This window comes from Sus scrofa, chromosome 3 (assembly GCF_054392235.1).
Source record: "Sus scrofa isolate SSC_HxYL_T2T_F1_AM1 chromosome 3, Sscrofa_HxYL_maternal_Yorkshire_Landrace_v2.0, whole genome shotgun sequence".
Classification (NCBI taxonomy): Eukaryota; Metazoa; Chordata; class Mammalia; order Artiodactyla; family Suidae; genus Sus; species Sus scrofa.
The window spans coordinates 63,421,591-63,438,104 of NC_139385.1; the positions used below are offsets into that span (position 1 = coordinate 63,421,591).

Genomic DNA, 16,514 nt, shown 5'->3' on the forward strand with positions numbered 1-16,514 from the left:
CTCTCCAATGGCAACGACAGCGGGTTCTTTACCCCCTGGAAACGCAGAACGTCACCATCACCATCACAAAACTGACGCGTCGGTCACACACGTCTCCCTCCCCGCCCAGGGCGCGAACCCGCGGTCACAGACTGACGGCGGAGACGGAACCATATCACCCACACAGCCGCCCTCAGCGCCCGGTTTTGCGCAGGCGCAGCCGCTCGCTTCCGCCGGAGGCGGGGCCGGCGCGCGTCCGGCGGGTCCCCAGTGCTCAGTTCCCTGTGCGCGTGCGCATGGAACGCGGGGACAGCCGGGGCATGGCCCCAGATCGGGGTCTGGTCTCGGCGAGACAGAGGCCATGGCAGGATCCTGGGACAGGGACTCAGGTGGGGGATCCTGGCCTCGGTCCCGTCCGAGCCCGCCGCTTCCTGCTGTGTCTCTACGTGGTGGGCTTCCTGGTGAGTACGTGTGGGGCTGGGCGCGAAGTGCTGGCTCCATCCTGACCTGGAACCCGATGAAGGGTGCTTTTCTTTGCAGCTCCCTGGGTGTTCCTAAGGCTCAGCCGGGGCTGGGAATCTGCGATCTGCCTGGTGATGCTTTCTGCTTCATAAACCCCTTCATTCTGCACCTGGCCGAAGGGAGGCTTGCCCCTCGCGTGGGCACTGAGCCCAGTTCGCGACTCTCTCCTCCTCCCCATCCCCAGCTCGCGGTTTAAGACGGTGCAGCACCTGCCGCAGATGTGACTCGGTGGCTGAGCCTCGCACGAGGGGTGACCCCGGGTGTTTGATGCTGTAGCAGGTGCATCGCATGGCTTGGAGAGCAGGGATTCACCGGCAAGCCTGGGGAAGCCCAGCTGTGCAGAGGCTGCGGGTGCCCTAGGAACACAGAGGCTCCTTTTGCCAGGCTAGGTCGGGAAGTCGCTGTTGGTGACCCCACTTGGACAGAATTAGGCATTTTCCTTAGGGTTCCTGGTAGACTGGCATGTTTAAAAATGCAAATCGCAGTGAATGACACACATCTGCCTTTCGACAAACTGTTTATTCGTGCACAACGCAGTTTTGGTTTTGTTAGGACTTGTGTGTCCTGGTTTAATAAGGACAATTATTAATTTCCCGACTAGAATGGAAAGATTAGAAAACTAAGTGTATGGTAGGACAAGCCATCCAGTCGAGGGCATCCCTCCATTTATTTATGGAATTTCTGAAATCCATTATAGGGTAAAGGCTGTGGAGCTCCAGTTGCTGTAATACACAGTCCCTGCCTTCGGGAAGGAACCTGTAGTTGTTCTGGTGGTTTCTGTGCCATTATCTGCAGGAACCCTACATCTGCCTCTTCCCTTTTCTCATCCAAATAGAGGCCTGGTCTAGTTGCCCTGGTTGTGACCTAATCCACCTTAGGATGGACTTGAGACAAGGACCCAGTAGGGTTTCAGCTTTGTTGGGCCTATTAGTTTATCTTGAGGCCAAAAGGAGCTGATCAGGTTAAGTGTCAAGGAGAGAAGCCTGCCTTCTAGGGCCTGAAGATGGGCCACCAGCCTCCTTCCTCCTTCCTGCTTTACTGAGACTTTTGGTTTAGGTCTGAGCTTGTAAGACTGTAGAGGGTACATGGGTTGCCTTCCTGACTCCAGGAGGAATTTCATATTTTTGAACAAGTGATGCTTTGCTAAGAAAGATACATTATCCTTGTGTCCTTTCCCATTTCATTACCTCCCCCCCCCTTTTTTTTTTAATTTGTGAAATGTCTGTAGCACATCTTCCTTGCAATGACAGAGAAGCTAAAGTTAAAATGAATTCTAGGTCAGGGTGATCCAGGCATTTATAAGTGGCCACTGCTATTACACTTTGTATTTGGATCCCTTGATCACTTTAACGTGATGAGTATGGCTTACCATAGAATATAATGTGTTCTTGTTTGCGCAAATCTTATTTATTTATTTTTAATTTATTATTTGTTTTTGAGTGCACCCGCGTCATTTAAAAACTCCTGGGCCAGGAATGGAACCTGCACTAGAACGGTGGCTGGTGCCACTGCAGTGACAACACCAGATCCTTAACCCACTGAGCCACCAGGGAACTCATCATCAAAATTTTAGAGATTGGTTTTGTTTTCTAAATCCATTTATCATTAAGATCCCTACTTTAAAAACACCCAGGCCTCAGTTTCCAGTTTGAGTTAATCAGCACTTTGTTGTTTAGGATTTGTTGGGTGTCAGCATGGTCGTCCCTTTACTGAGCCACCAGGGAACTCATCATCAAAATTTTAGAGATTGGTTTTGTTTTCTAAATCCATTTATCATTAAGATCCCTACTTTAAAAACACCCAGGCCTCAGTTTCCAGTTTGAGTTAATCAGCACTTTGTTGTTTAGGATTTGTTGGGTGTCAGCATGGTCGTCCCTTTACTGAGCCTTCACGTCAAGTCTCTGGGAGCAAGTCCAACCGTGGCTGGGATAGTAGGTGAGTGATTGATTCTGCATGTTTGTAGAGCACTGAATTTTAAAACCCCAGAACTGAGAACCTGAAAACAAATGCCTCTTTTAGCTAAATGATACCCAAAGGTAAACTGAAAATGGGGATAAAATGGATTTTCAGAATATTTCAGGATAGGCCCCTGGAGCAAATGTATTTCATCTTTTCCTAGACTGCCTGTATTTAGAGGTTTCCAGGAATAATATCATCCTTGTGTCCCCAACCTCCAGTGACATTACAGGTCCTTAGTGAGCCTCTCCAGGGAGCTGGCCATGCGTGCTAGGGGCTAAGCATGGTGACCTAATGTGAGACCAGAGAGATTTAATCTATAGAAATCAGAGTATGAGGAACAGGACCAGATGAGCCTTGACCACTTGGCTTCTGGCTTTCTGCATCCCCATCAACACATCTCAGAGGGCTTCTCTTCCTGCACAGCATGAAATCTCCATCGAAAGCCATTGATTTACCAAAGAGGCAGGCAAGAGCAGGTCTTAGGCCTCTGCCCCTTAATGAGTAATTGTTCAAACTCACAGCCCTTGGTCATTAACACACTGGATGAGCAGATGTGCTGCAGATGTGTTTGGTAAGTCCCAGGCCATGATTTGTATTTCCCTGGAACAGTGTACTAAGAGTTATTCTGGCCCACTGAGCAGCAGGGAGGGTTCCGTGAAGAGAAGGAATTATGATGGAGTTAAAAGCACTCTGTAAACCTTTGTCAGTTCTTAGAAGATAGATACTTTATAAAACTGAAGTGTTAGAGACATGAGATGGTGTTAACATTTTATAACTTAGTAGGGGGATTCAGATTTCTATTCCTGGGAGTGCACATGCCTCATGCAGGGTGAAAGGGACTTTCTCAAGGCCCCTAAGGGTGACCTGTGCCTTCAGTCTCTCTTCTGCTCTCTCTTGATTTTATTTTGAAGGCCTTTGATTAAAAATCTATTACTTTACTCTTCCATCTGAAAAAAAATATTATGGGGCAATTTCCTTTTTAAAAAATGGTCCTTTTGGGGAGTTCCTACTGTGGCACACTGGAAACAAATCCAACTAGTATCCATGAAGATGTGGGTTCCATCCCTGGCCTCGATCTGTGGGTTAAGGACCCAACGTTGCCGTGAGCTGTGGTGTAGGTCGCAGACTCTGCTCAGATTCCTGAGTTGCTGTGGCTGTGGTGTAGACTGGCAGCTACAGCTCCGATTCGACCCCTAGCCTGGGAACTTCCATATGTTGCAAGTGCAGGCACCCCCCCCACCCCCCCAAAAAAAAGAAAGAAAAAAGGTCCTTCCTTATTTTTTTTTCCCTGATGTTTTTCTGTTAGTTTAATCCACTTCTGTGATAGGTCTAGCTGATTTTCCTGAGTTATGTTACTTATGTTTTTTACAGGCTCCTCCTATGGCATTTTACAGCTCTTTTCCAGCACATTGGTGGTAAGTTCTCTTCCATCTGGCAGCACCTCTGGGAGGCATAAGCCATATGCCTCCGAGGGCTGCCCATCACAGCTGTAGTGAAATCAGGCCTTGAGGTTCGCCTGAAAGGAAATGTGCAGATGGTGCGGACATGTAGTGTCACTAGAGCGAGAAGAAGCCCCAAGTCATCTATTCCCCTCGTTGACGTCTCAGGAGAGACAGGGGTTGGAGGGCTGGAGGGGTTGGAGGGCTGGCTCTCAAAGGACCTCGCTGAGGCAGAGTGAGAGCTCCCTTTTTATTTATTTTATTTTTGTTTGCCTTTTTGTCTTTTCTAGGGCTGCACCTGTGCCATATGGAGGTTCCCAGGCTAGGGGTCTAATCAGAGCTGTAGCCGCCAGCCTACACCACAGCCACAGCAACGCTAGATCTGAGCCACATCTGCAACCTACACCACAACTCACGGCAATGCCAGATCCTTAACCCACTGAGCGAGGCCAAGGATGGAACCCACAACCTCATGATTCTTGGTCAGATTCATTAACCACTGAGCCACAGTCGGAACGCCTCACTTTTTAAATTGTACCTTGTTCTTCCTGTGAGTCCCTGCCAGCTTTTACTAGGAGAAAAGAAGGTACACAAAAGTCATTACCAATTCTTTCTGTTTGAATGAAGTGACAATGATTGACTCCATTCATATCCTGGTGTTCTATTTGAAGTGGTGCCTTTCGAACTACACAGCTTGTTAATTATAAAACTTAAGCTTGCGAACAGAGGAGCCACTAGAGTGGTGGGTTGTATGTGGACCACAAGGACTGGCAAGACCCAGGGGCCGGAGTGTCATACTCACTTCTGACTACGCAGTGGTTGGAAGTTCAGCGTCCTTCCTGGGTGCACCCCTTCCTTCTCTTTCTGGTGTATGCTCTGCTGTGGCCCCTCTGGTCCCAAGATCTCAGCATCCAGAGGTTCAGACAGTTCAAACGGAACAGTCAGTGTAGTCACAGATCGATCTGACCTGACCTTGGTGTAGAGTTGTGACCTTGGGCTCATAGTGAGTGAACACCATGCATATTTAGCCCTGTGTTTCCCAAGAGTGGTTCACGTGTGAAACACATTTTAAAACAGAAGAGAAATTTGATCAGATTCCATCACAAATTCTTTTTTTTTTTTTTTTCTTTTTTTTTTGTCTTTTTGCTATTTCTTTGGGCCGCTTCCGCAGCATATGGAGGTTCCCAGGCTAGGGGTCCAATCGGAGCTGTAGCCACTGGCCTACGCCAGAGCCACAGCAACACGGGATCCGAGCCGCGTCTGCAACTTACACCACAGCTCACGGCAACGCCGGATCGTTAACCTACTGAGCAAGGGCAGGGACCGAACCTGCAACCTCATGGTTCCTAGTCGGATTCGTTAACCCCTGCGCCATGACGGGAACTCCCCATCACAAATTCTTAGGTAACTAAGAGCTACTCCCTGATTTATCTATTTTGAATTGTTTCATATTTTAAATTGACACAACAAGAACAGTCTCATTCTCATTTAGTTGCTAAATGACCCAGGAAAGTAGCTGTGTCTCCCTTTTATGCAGGAGGAAATTAAGACTTAGTGTAAATAATTGGACCAAGTCACCCAATCTCCATATCTAAACTCTAAGTACATATTAATAATTTTACCATACGTCATCTGTCTTTGCCATAATCATCTAAAGAAGTAAATAGATAATGAGAATCAGATTGTATAAGAAACTAATGCCCGTGCTTGTAGGGCAACACGTCATAGTTCATGTGTTTTCTTTTGAGAGAAGATTTTGGGGATCATCTTAGTAAAAGCATCTTTTCTGTCATATTTGGACACTCACTCCCAAAATATGTGGGGTTTGTATATACATTAAATCACCTAAGTCACAGTGTATTTTCATTTTTCAAGTGCCTTTCTCCTGCTGGACTCTGACCCCCCTGAGACTTAAGACCAGGCTTGATTTATGTTTATCAGCAGCACTTATCAGAGCACCTGGATATAGCAGCATGTGAGGAATTTTTATTGCCAGCTATGGCCCATTGCTCTTTTTCACATTAATCCTGTGCTTTCTTATGTTTGTGCTCACAAAGCACATTTTATATATCTTATAGCTGTAATTGAATGAGAACCTTCCTTAGAAACCCTTCAGATAGAGAAATCCCTACGTGAAATGTCCTTTTTAACCACTACTTTTGTTTGTATTTTTATTTTCTTTTTACGGCCACACCCGCAGCATATGGAAGTTCTCAGGCTAGAGGTCAAATCAGAGCTGCACCTGCTGGCCTACGCCATAGCCACAGAAACTCAGGGATCTGAGCCACATCTGTGCCTATACCACAGCTCATAGCAATGCTAAATCCTTAACCCACTGAGCGAAGCCAGGGATCAAACCCACATACTCATGGATACTAGTCGGGTTCATTTCCACTGAGCCACAAGGGAAACTCCAACCACTACTTTTATAAATGCATTTTAATTAAAAGATTGGGGAAAACATTTTAATTTTAAAAACAAATCTTTGTGAAGAAAAGATTTACCAAATCAGACTTTTAGTAAAAATAACTAGCATTTATTAAGTAGTTATTATGTGCCAGGCCCTGTTCTAAGCTCTTTGTTACATTTAATCCACATAATAACTAGTCTTAAACTAGTCTTCAACACCAGACTGGTGGTTATCAGGGTTTGTTTTTTTGTTGTTGTTGTTTTTGGTTTTCTTATTTCTTTTTTAAAGTTTAATTGGAGTATAGTTGATTTACAATGTTGTGATAATTTCTGCTGTACAGCAAAGTGATCCAGTTATACGTGTACACACATTCATTCTCTTTCAGATGCTTTTCCCATACACGTTATTGCAGAATAGTGGGTGGAGTTCCCCGTGCTATGGGTTATGGGTTGCTAATGACTCATGTTACACAGAGCATATAGAATGTACATAGAGTATTGGCAGTGGGGGGAGAGGAATCTCTGAGGCAGGTATTATGATTGCTTCTATTTTATGGTGGAGAAGCAGAGCACAGGGCTATGCCTCTGTGTGTGATTATATTCACTGCACACGTGCATGTGGAGTGATGAGAGTTCGAAGCTGAACCCAGACAGCCTGGCCCAGCGCCCAGGGCATGGCCACCACATTACATCGTGACCTGTGGACACATAGGCCAGAGATCTCTCACCCAGGTCGAAAGGGTGTGGAGAATTCCTCAAATCCATAAAAATGAAAATTGAGGAAATGGATTGATGCCATTTTTAGAAGGATGGTAGTATTTTGGAGGATATACTCTCAAGTGTCTTATAAAGGAATTTTATTACAGTTTATACCCTTATGGAAAGAGATCTTTGGGGTCCCTTTTAAAAAGACATGCCTAACCCCTAGCCTGGGAACTTCCATTTGTTGCAGGTGTGGCCCTAAAAAGCAAAAAAAAAGAAAAGTAAAGAAAAAGATATGCCCATCAATAACGATGGGGAAAGGGGACAAACAGGCATAGTTGGCTTTTGTCCAGGAAGAGAGGTGGGCTCAGGTGACATGTTGGTGGGAGAGGGTGGGAACCAGGCCCTGAACATCAGTGAGGATGCTGTACTGCTGCCTCACAGCCAGGTGCAGGAGCCAGGGGTCACCTGGAGGGTGGGTCACAGGGCTCTGGACACCCTGTTCTTGACTTGCTCCAACAGTGCTCCACACTGTCATGGTGTTTTAGCATTTTTTTTGTTTTCAGGCGATGATGTTTTTTTGAAAGAGAGAACCTCGCCCAGGACCTCAGGACATAAAACAAGTCAGTCTGGAGTTGATGCAGGTGGACTGGGCTTGTCAGGCTTCTGTCCCTCTGCTCAGAAAAGAGCGCTTCTGAGGCACAGAAGGGAACGAGGCTGACCACCCTCCACCGTCCAATGTCTGAGGGGCTCCTGGAGCCCTGGCATGGCCACCCCGAGCCCAACGGCTGCGCAGTGTGCAGTGGAGGAATGTTCAGAGCAGAGGAACGAAGGGTGAGGAGGAAAATGCAATTTCCACCAGCCTCCCCCACCCTCTAAGGGTCTGTCCCAGAGGCCTCACCCAGGACAGCTGGTGCTTAAGAGTGAACTATGGGGGCAGCTCTGGGCTCTGCTCACTTAGCTGCCCTTTGTCTCCTGGGGAATCCGGGACCCTGGGGGCTCCATGCAGCCCCACCCCCACCCCCCCACCCCACCCCGCCTCCCTGTCCGCTCTTCCTCTTCGCCTTCTGCTCCCTTCGGGCTCTGCCCTCCTCTCTGGCCTCATGTTCACACTCACAGACGTGTGTGCAGGGCTCAGCTGGTCACCGTCAAGGGCATCGTTCCTACTGGGCAGCTTCCCCCTGGGCTGCCTCAGGGTCTTTCCAAACCTGCTTACCTGCAGCAAGGATGGTTCAGGAGGGAGCCCACACCTGGCAGGGCTCAGGCTTCTGGATGCAGGAACTCAAACTGGCAGACTTTGAGACCTAAAACCATAAAACCTTTCGGAAACCATGAATCCAGGCAGTGTTGTTTCAGATGTGATGCCTAAAGAACAAGCAGCAGAATATAGAATAAACAAGTGGGATGATGTCAAACGGAAAAGCTTCTGCACAGCAAGGGGAACCATCAACAAGATGAACAATCTGTGGAGTGAAAGAAAATATTTGCAACTCATATATCTGACAAGGGGTTGACATCCAAGATATACGAACTCTTACAGCTCCACAGCAGGTCATCACAGATGCTTTCTTTGGTATCTTAGGCTTTTTTATCTTTTTTGGGGATGAGATACTCCATTGTGTTTTCCCACCCAACATGTGAAAGACCAGAGAACACAACTTCTCTGACAGATGACAGAATAGAATTGAGCACCCATTTCAGTTTCTAGAGATTTTCTACTGTGCATGTCTGCAGTGGCTCTTTTCCAGGGAGTCAGAGGTTTCCTGTGCTCCTTGCTTCCCCAGGGCTGCTGGAGTGACGTCGTGGGAAGACGGCCTTCCTTGCTGGTGTGCCTTCTGTGCAGCGCCCTGGGTTATCTCATTCTTGGAACATCGACCAACGTGTTCCTCTTTGCCCTCGCTAGGGTCCCTGTGGGTGAGTTCTTGCCCTATGCCTACGTTTTCATTCAAAATCCATCAAAGTGTAGGTTTTGAGAGAGCCTGTCCCTGCTTGGCAGCAGCGCTTTGATTAAACCTTATATAAAAAGATAGAATGACAACAGCAGTTACAACTGTAGCACCAGCAGCCACTGTGATGGGGCACTTAGCATCTGTCAGCCTTTGCTGACTTGTCCAGGGCCACAGACCTTGTGTGTGATAGAGCCTGGAGCCCTCCACACCTGTCTGAACACCTGCCCACAGCAGCAGGACCTGCCTCCTTCCTGTCTACCTCTCTCTGCCTCCAGAAGAATTCCTTAGTCAGGAAGAATTCCTTAGCTGTCTTTGGCCAGCAGTGTGGTTCCCATGCTTTCCCTCAGCAAACTTGCCCTTTTGAAATTGGACTTCTTGACTTCACATTGCAATAATCCTGGGTAGCTGTCCTGCAACCTTCTGTAAATCCACCTGCTACTGGGGCAAGGATTATAATATAGTGGCTCATGGGTGAGTTTTCTGTTTCCAGACTGGTCTTGAATGTGTCAGCCGTTATTGAAATGGCTTTCACCCCATCTATTCATTGAAATATCCCATCCATTCTTTGAAACACCTGAGCGAATGCGCAGGTAGTTACTGCAGTTCTTTATTCCTGTGTTTTCTTTCTTGGTGATCAGAGCCCTGGGGTTTCAGTGATTTTTTTTTTTTTCTCACCTTTCTCAACCAAGCTGAGGGGTCAGGGGGCTTGGTTCAGATGTTGGTAACCAATGAGGATTATGGGCTCGGACCAAGAATCCAGTCACTGAGGGACCTGCAGGCCTTGGAGGGTCAGAGCTCAGAATGCTATCAGGGATGCACATGAAGCACGGGTTCTTGGGCCTTGGGGGGGGAGGTCATAGGTCAGAACTCCATCAGGGATGCACATGAAGCACAGGATCCCAGGCCTGGGGTGTGGGGGGGGGTCAGAGGTCAGAACTCCATCAGGGATGCAGATGAAGCATAGGATTCCAGGCCTGGTGGGGGTCAGAGGTCAGAACTCCATCAGGGATGCTTTTGATCCAGAAAACATACAGACCTGTTTCTCATCCTTTTGCAGGTATTTTTAAGCACACACTCTCCATCTCAAGGGCCCTGCTCTCTGATCTGGTCACCGAGAAGGAGCGGCCACTGGTGCTCGGCCAGTTCAACACGGCATCTAGTGTGGGCTTCATCCTGGGCCCTATGGTTGGAGGGTATCTGACAGAACTGGACGGTGGATTTTATCTAACAGCCTTCATCTGCTCTTCTGTCTTCGTCCTCAATGCGGGTAAGTTGACACTGAATCATTACAAGATGGTTTGGTTGGTGTGTTCACCCCAACCCACCAACCTGCTGTCTCTCCTCACAGCGTGGTTCTCCGAACTGGGCAGACCTGTCATTCACAGATGACATATCCCTTTATCTGCTGATGCAGATTCTGCAGCAGCTCTCGTGGCACCAAATCTCATGTGACTGCGTGTGTGGGGGGGGGGGGGTGGTGAGTGAGTGTCTCTCACTGCCTGTACCCTCTTCTTCCCCCCCACCCTCTTCCCTCCACCTGCTCCAGCCACAAGGGCTTCAGCTTAGGGAAGCCCTGAGGTGGGGGCAGATGAGGCAGGTGCCTCCCCTCCCTGCAGGTGGTTACTGTAAAACTGCAACCGTCCCCATTCTGTGCCCGCCCCCCACCCTCATCCTGTCATCTTGTTCCCTGTTTACCTGTCCATACCCCCTTTTAGATTGAAATTCCTTGAGGGCAGGGATTTTATAGATCTTGTTTGTCAATACGTCCCAGTGTTTAGGACAAGATTTAGCATTTGGAGAGCATGTCTTCCATGTTTGGAGGGATGAAGGATGATGACAGTGGTGGACAGAGAACAAAAAGGTGCCATGGGGAGAAGTTTGCAGGTAACGCATGAAAACTTAGATGTGAAATAACAGGATATGGAAGCCAACATAGGCCCCTGAGCTGGGCAAAAGAGTGACTATTTTGTAGGTAGAGATTATTTTCTTCTGAATTCTCACATCAAAATGGAGTTTAAGTAGCTGTGGGAATGGTTAAAAACAGGATCAAAATTATAGATCAGGGAGTTCCCTTTGTGGTTCAGCAGTCAACGAAACCAACTAGTATCTATGAGGACGCAGGTTTGATCCCTGGCCTTGCTCAATGGGTTAAGAATCTGGCGTTGCAGTGAGCTGTGGTGTAGGTCGCAGATGCACTTGGATCCAAGTTGCTCTGGCTATGGTGTAGGCCGGCCACTGTGGCCCAATTAGACCCCTAAACCTGGGAACTTCCATATGCTTCCGGTGCAGCCCTAAATAGCCAAAAAAAAAAAAAAAAAAAAAATTGCAGACCAGTAAATGAACTAACACAGAAATACAGAGTGGTAACCAGACACACACAGCCCCTTACTCCTAGGGGCCACGCATGAATTCTGTGCCTTCGCCTGCATTCATGGATCTACTGCGGTTTTAACAGGTCTCGTTTGGCTGTTTCCGTGGACCGAAGTACAGCCCAATGCGCAGAACGATGGCCTGGGACAGGGGAAGAATCGAGCACTGTGGGGAAAGTCAGACTCTGCCGTACCAGCAGGGACTACAGCGGGTGACAGGACAGCCGGGCCGCCCTGGGGAGAGGTCTTGGCCACGCTGCAGGGCCTGAAGAGCCTGACGCGCCCCGGCCTGTGGGACGTGTATCTGATGCGCTTGCTGATGGCCGTGGCAGTCATGCTTTACCACAGCAACTACGTCCTGGCCCTGGAGGAGCGCTTCGAGGTGAGGCCCAGGACAGCAGGCTACCTCATCAGCTGCAGCAGCGCCCTGGGGGCCCTGTCGGGCTGCGCCCTGGGGCCGCTCCTGCGCCTGTACAGTCACTCCTCGCAGCGGGTCCTGCTGCACTCCAGCGCGCTCACATCTGCGCTGCTGCTGCTCTTCTCCACCGCGCGCAGCGTGGGCGTGGCTGTCGCCTGCTCCTTGCTCCTGGCCTTCTCCACCTCCATCGGCAGGACATGCCTCACCGACCTCCAGCTGACTGTTGGTGGCGGTGCGCGGGCTGGCGGCACCCTCCTGGGCTTGGGGCAGTCTGTGACGGCCGTGGGTCGCATCATCGCCCCCCTTCTGTCCGGGGTGGCCCAGGAGCTCAGCCCCTGCGGCCCTCCTGGTCTGGGTGCTGCGTTAGCCTTAGTGGCTGTCGTCATCATGTCACTACACAGACCTCACTCTGGTGGTGACAACAGGGACGCTAAGTTAAAAAGAGAGTAGCTGGATCTGGATAGGACGAAGGGGCGAGACCAGCGGTCTGTGAACGGCAGCACAAGTGCTGTGGAAAGGGTCAGAAAGTTCTTTGCAACAGGCGGTGCTCCGCCGGGCGTCCATCAGGCCTGTGGGAGGAGCAGAATCCACAGTACACAGGAGATGCGAGCTGGGCTTTGCCGGAGGGGGAGGTGTGCAGTGTTTTCCTAAGACTCTCTTCTCCTGGCCCAGCGAGGTTAGCATTTTCAAGGGGACGAAAAGCTGCCCAGGGCAAGACAGGGAGGTGATGGGGAGGCTAACAGAACGTTTGTGAAAAGGAGGTGACTGCAGGGATGACCCTGCTGAGTAAAAACAGGGTTACCGGTGAATAACACTCTTTTCAGCTGAGCATAGGTGTCAGGTTCAGTTCCACTGCTGAAAGGATCCTCTTCTGCTGTCCAAGTCCCTGAGATTAAAGAAGCTGCTTTATTAAAACCAGCCTGTCGCTTTCTCAAGTCATAACGAGGTTCTGTCCAGGGAGCTGGTGAGAACCCAGATGCCTGGCCTCATCCTGGGAGACAGAGCCTGTGAGCATTGGCGAGGTGCAGAAACCTGGTGCTTTTAATGAGCTTCTCATGGCGGTAGAAAAAGGATCATCCTGAGACCTCCCGGTTTTGATTAAAGTAAAAGCCAGAGACTTCGTGGTTTTTATTTTTTCATTATTTATTTATTTTTTTAGGGCTGCACTTGGGGCATATGGAAGTTCCCAAGCTAGGGGTCAAATTAGAGCTACAGCTGCTGGCCTACACCACAGCCACAGCAGCAGGCCAGGGATTGAAACTTCATCTTCATTGATACTAGTTGGGTTCATTTCCACTGCACCACAATTGGGAACTCCAGTTATTTTTATTAGTATCTAATCAGTTCGGACTGTCTGTTAAAATTGTGTGATCACTGTTAGGCTTGCCCCAGCTCTCGGCAGTTACACTCTACACCAGAAGAGCTGGGCTTCAGGGCCTCTTCCCTGTGCCTCTTGCCCCAGAGTGCCCCCTGCCCTCCACCCTGCCAAGGGCCCAGCCCAGCAGTGACCACATCTCCCTGGCACTTCTGCTTCCAGAAGCAGTGCTCAGCTGGGCTTCCTCTGCCAGGTGGTGAGAACCCCACAGAGAAGCCAAGGCTGTTCAGGTGGGCATCTTATTCAGCACCAGAGAGTCTGGGGTCAGAGGCCCCATCCAGTTCCACAGAGTCTCGTGTTGAAAGTCATCTCCTTTCTTTCATCTTAACATCACTTCTGGGGACTGAAGAGCTATGTGGACCTACAGGGAAGGTTTCGGGTCTTTCCCCAGGTCTAGGCTGCCCTGCTGTTCGAAAAGCAGTGCCCAGGGGCCCTGGGGAGGGTTAGCATGGATACAAAGGAGGCTCCACAAGTCATGGGCACTTTGGGTGACATCAGTTATTGGTAAAAATGGTTTAGGGGGTCCCTCTCTTCCTTCACAGACCCGCCAAAGCTCAGCTTCCTTCCAGCCCCCTTAATTAGTTCACTAGGATAGTATTTCCTTTGTCAACCTCTGTATAACTGCAAATGATACTTTAATACACCCACTTATTATAACCTTAATACTTAACACACGTAGAGCAGGAAAAAAAAAATGTTTCCACAGTTTTAGAATTTGTGTGTCAGGTAAACTCAATTATTCCTGACCAAGCAATTTTCACCAAGTTTGAAAATTGTCCTTTTTTTTTCCCCATCTAGCTACAAGAAAAATAATTAACATCTCATTAAGTGTCATAATGATGAACCATTATACAAGTATTAAGAGCTTTTGAGGAAACCAAAATATGATATAAAACGGCCTCGCTGTCAGGGAGCTTAGAGCATTGTCATGGACATTAGACTCAAAGGGACCAGATGTAATTGAGGGTTTGTGCACTGAGGGAGGATTTCAGAGGAATGTTTCCAAAGATTGTCTTTTCTTTACTCTCAGAAATGAGACAGGTTCCTTAGAAACTCTTAAGTAGAGGTCTTTTTAGAAGTTCCTGCTGTGGCGAAAGTGGGTGGATGATCCGGCCTATCTCTATGGTGGTGTCCTTTGATCCCCAGCCTGGCGTTTCTGCAGCTGTGGTGTAGGCCGCAGCTGTGGCTCAGATTCATTCCCTGGTCCAAGAACGTCCATATGCCGTGGGTGCAGCTGAAAAAGGAAAAGAAAAAATAAATACGGACTTTTTATTTTTATTGCTTTTTTTTAGGGCCACACTTGCAGCATATGGAAATTCCCAGGCCAGGGATTGAATCGGAGATACAGCTAGCTGCTAGCCTACACCACAGCCACAGCAATGCCAGATCCGAGCCGCATCTGCAACCTACACCACAGCTCATAGCAATGCTGGATCCTTTAAACCACAGACCCAGACCAGGGATCAAACTCATGTCCTTATGGATACTCGTCAGGTTCATTTCCACTGACAGGAACTCCAACATTTTTATTTTTTAAATCCTAGCACTTTATATTTGAAGTTAGATAAAAGCTTGTAAACTTAATGAGGCTTTATAATGAACCAGACACCCGGAAATACTGAGAACCTTAAAGGCTGATCTTACTAAGAGAGGAGAGACACATTTTTCTTATTTTCCACTATTGATTTTAGTATTTTGCTCAGGTGATTTTTTTTGGATAAATATTTTCTTATAGTTTCTCTTAAAATAGTCTACTACATTGCTACTCAGAGTGTGGGCCAGGGCCCAGCAATGTCACATCTGGAGCTCCTCAGACAGGCAGAGGCTCACCCACCCCAGCAGAAGTACCTTCACAAGACACCCTGCTGCTTTGTTTGCACACTAAACTTGGAAAACTACTAGTCTGATGGACAGTATTGGTATAGTTGATGGACTATGACCTCAGGGAAATTAAATCTGCCCAGAGTTGGTGATGTTTTTGTTTTTTTAAATTCTCTTGAGTAGGAACTTCTGTAATCTTTTCCAAAGTGTTAGGTTGAGCCACATGAAATTGCTATTTTTGTAAGTCAAAAATATCTGAAGTTACATCTGGTTCAACTTACTGTTAAATGGAATCTTCCTTAGAGGCATTGAACTTGGCCTGAAAAGTTTATAAAGGAAATGGCCCTCTTTCCACTGTCCTGCCAGCCACCGCCAGTAAGTGCTGTGAAGCAGCCCAGGCTTGGGGTTCTCCAGTCTCAGAAAGCCTTGGCCTCTTCCGATTGGAAGGTGCACCTCTGCTCATGTCCAGAGGGTGGAGCAAAGAGCAGCAAAGGAGTAGGGTAGTCCCCACATAACACCTGCAAGGCACCAGGCCTGGGGTCTGGAGAAAGTTATGCCTGGAGCAAGATGAAGGATCAAGAACCTGTGCTTCTCTGCCCGGCTGTACATTAGTCACCTGATGCCCAGAGCCTCCCCTAGACCTCAGGAGCCCCAGGTGCCCAGTGCATGTCCAGGGTGGAGCATCATGGGGTTAGATCATGAAGGGCTCACCTGCCATGCTCAGGGGTGACCTTGGGTGCCCATGGACGACAAGGAACCCTAATCATCCATGCTGGGAGTGCTCCAAGGACCTTCACGTTTTAGAAAGACCCTCTGGCTGCAAGAAAAGGATGAACTGGTAGCCAGGAAAGGAGCAGTCTGGACTTGGGGGCAATAATCCAGAGGAACAGAGGAAGAGGTGGTGGTGGGACTGGAGGGAGCAGGTCGAGGAAATCTCAAAGGCGTCAGGGAGGCCCTGGTGTCTGGTCTGGCAGAGCTTAGCCAGCTTAAAGGGGCTGGTCTGAGTGTCCAGCACAGTGCCCGGGCTGTTACCTGGCCAGGAACACCTGTGGGCATTTAAGGGCCCTTTGTGGAACATTTAGAACATTAAAAAGGCATTTTTTCCTAAGGACATTTCTATAAGATATTTAGAAATCTGTTGGGGATGAGAGGCAGCCCACTTCAGGGAAATTTTGAGGTATTTGGGCAACTGTAGTGAGAGAAGAGTGTTTTATTTAAAATGCATGGTGGGAGTTCCTGTTATGGCTCAGTGGTAATGAACCCGACTGATATCCATGAGGACTTCGTTTTGATCCCTGGCCCTGCTCAGTGTGTTAAGGGTCCCGAGTTGCTGTGGCTCTGGCGTAGGCCGTCAGCTACAGCTCCAATTAGACCCCTATCCTGGGAACCTCCCATAGCCACGGGAGCAGCCCAAGAAATGGCAAAAAGACAAAAAAAAAAAAAAAAAAAAAAAGAAAAGATTTGCACAGATCTAGCTAGGATGATGTATAATACAGCTCTTCGTGGAACAGGGTGATAGGTTGAAAAAATATTTTTTATTTCTGAAGAATTTGCCAGTTACGTGGTAGTGGT

At 48.4% G+C, this 16,514-nt stretch overlaps 1 protein-coding gene across 2 annotated transcripts; it reads left to right on the forward strand.

The window, feature by feature from the left end:
* The first annotated feature begins 273 nt into the window (after window positions 1-273).
* Window positions 274-12,863, forward strand: MFSD9 (major facilitator superfamily domain containing 9). Of its 2 annotated transcripts, XM_003481140.5 has the most exons (6): window positions 274-440; window positions 2,349-2,436; window positions 3,832-3,875; window positions 8,795-8,924; window positions 10,017-10,226; window positions 11,415-12,863. In XM_003481140.5, exons 1-6 carry the CDS (start codon window positions 276-278, stop codon window positions 12,194-12,196), a joined length of 1,419 nt encoding a protein of 472 aa, XP_003481188.1. In that variant the 5' UTR covers window positions 274-275; the 3' UTR covers window positions 12,197-12,863. The 2 variants fall into 2 exon arrangements, with proteins under 2 accessions (XP_003481188.1, XP_084872231.1); XM_085016105.1 differs by lacking the exon at window positions 3,832-3,875.
* The last annotated feature ends 3,651 nt before the right edge of the window (window positions 12,864-16,514 follow it).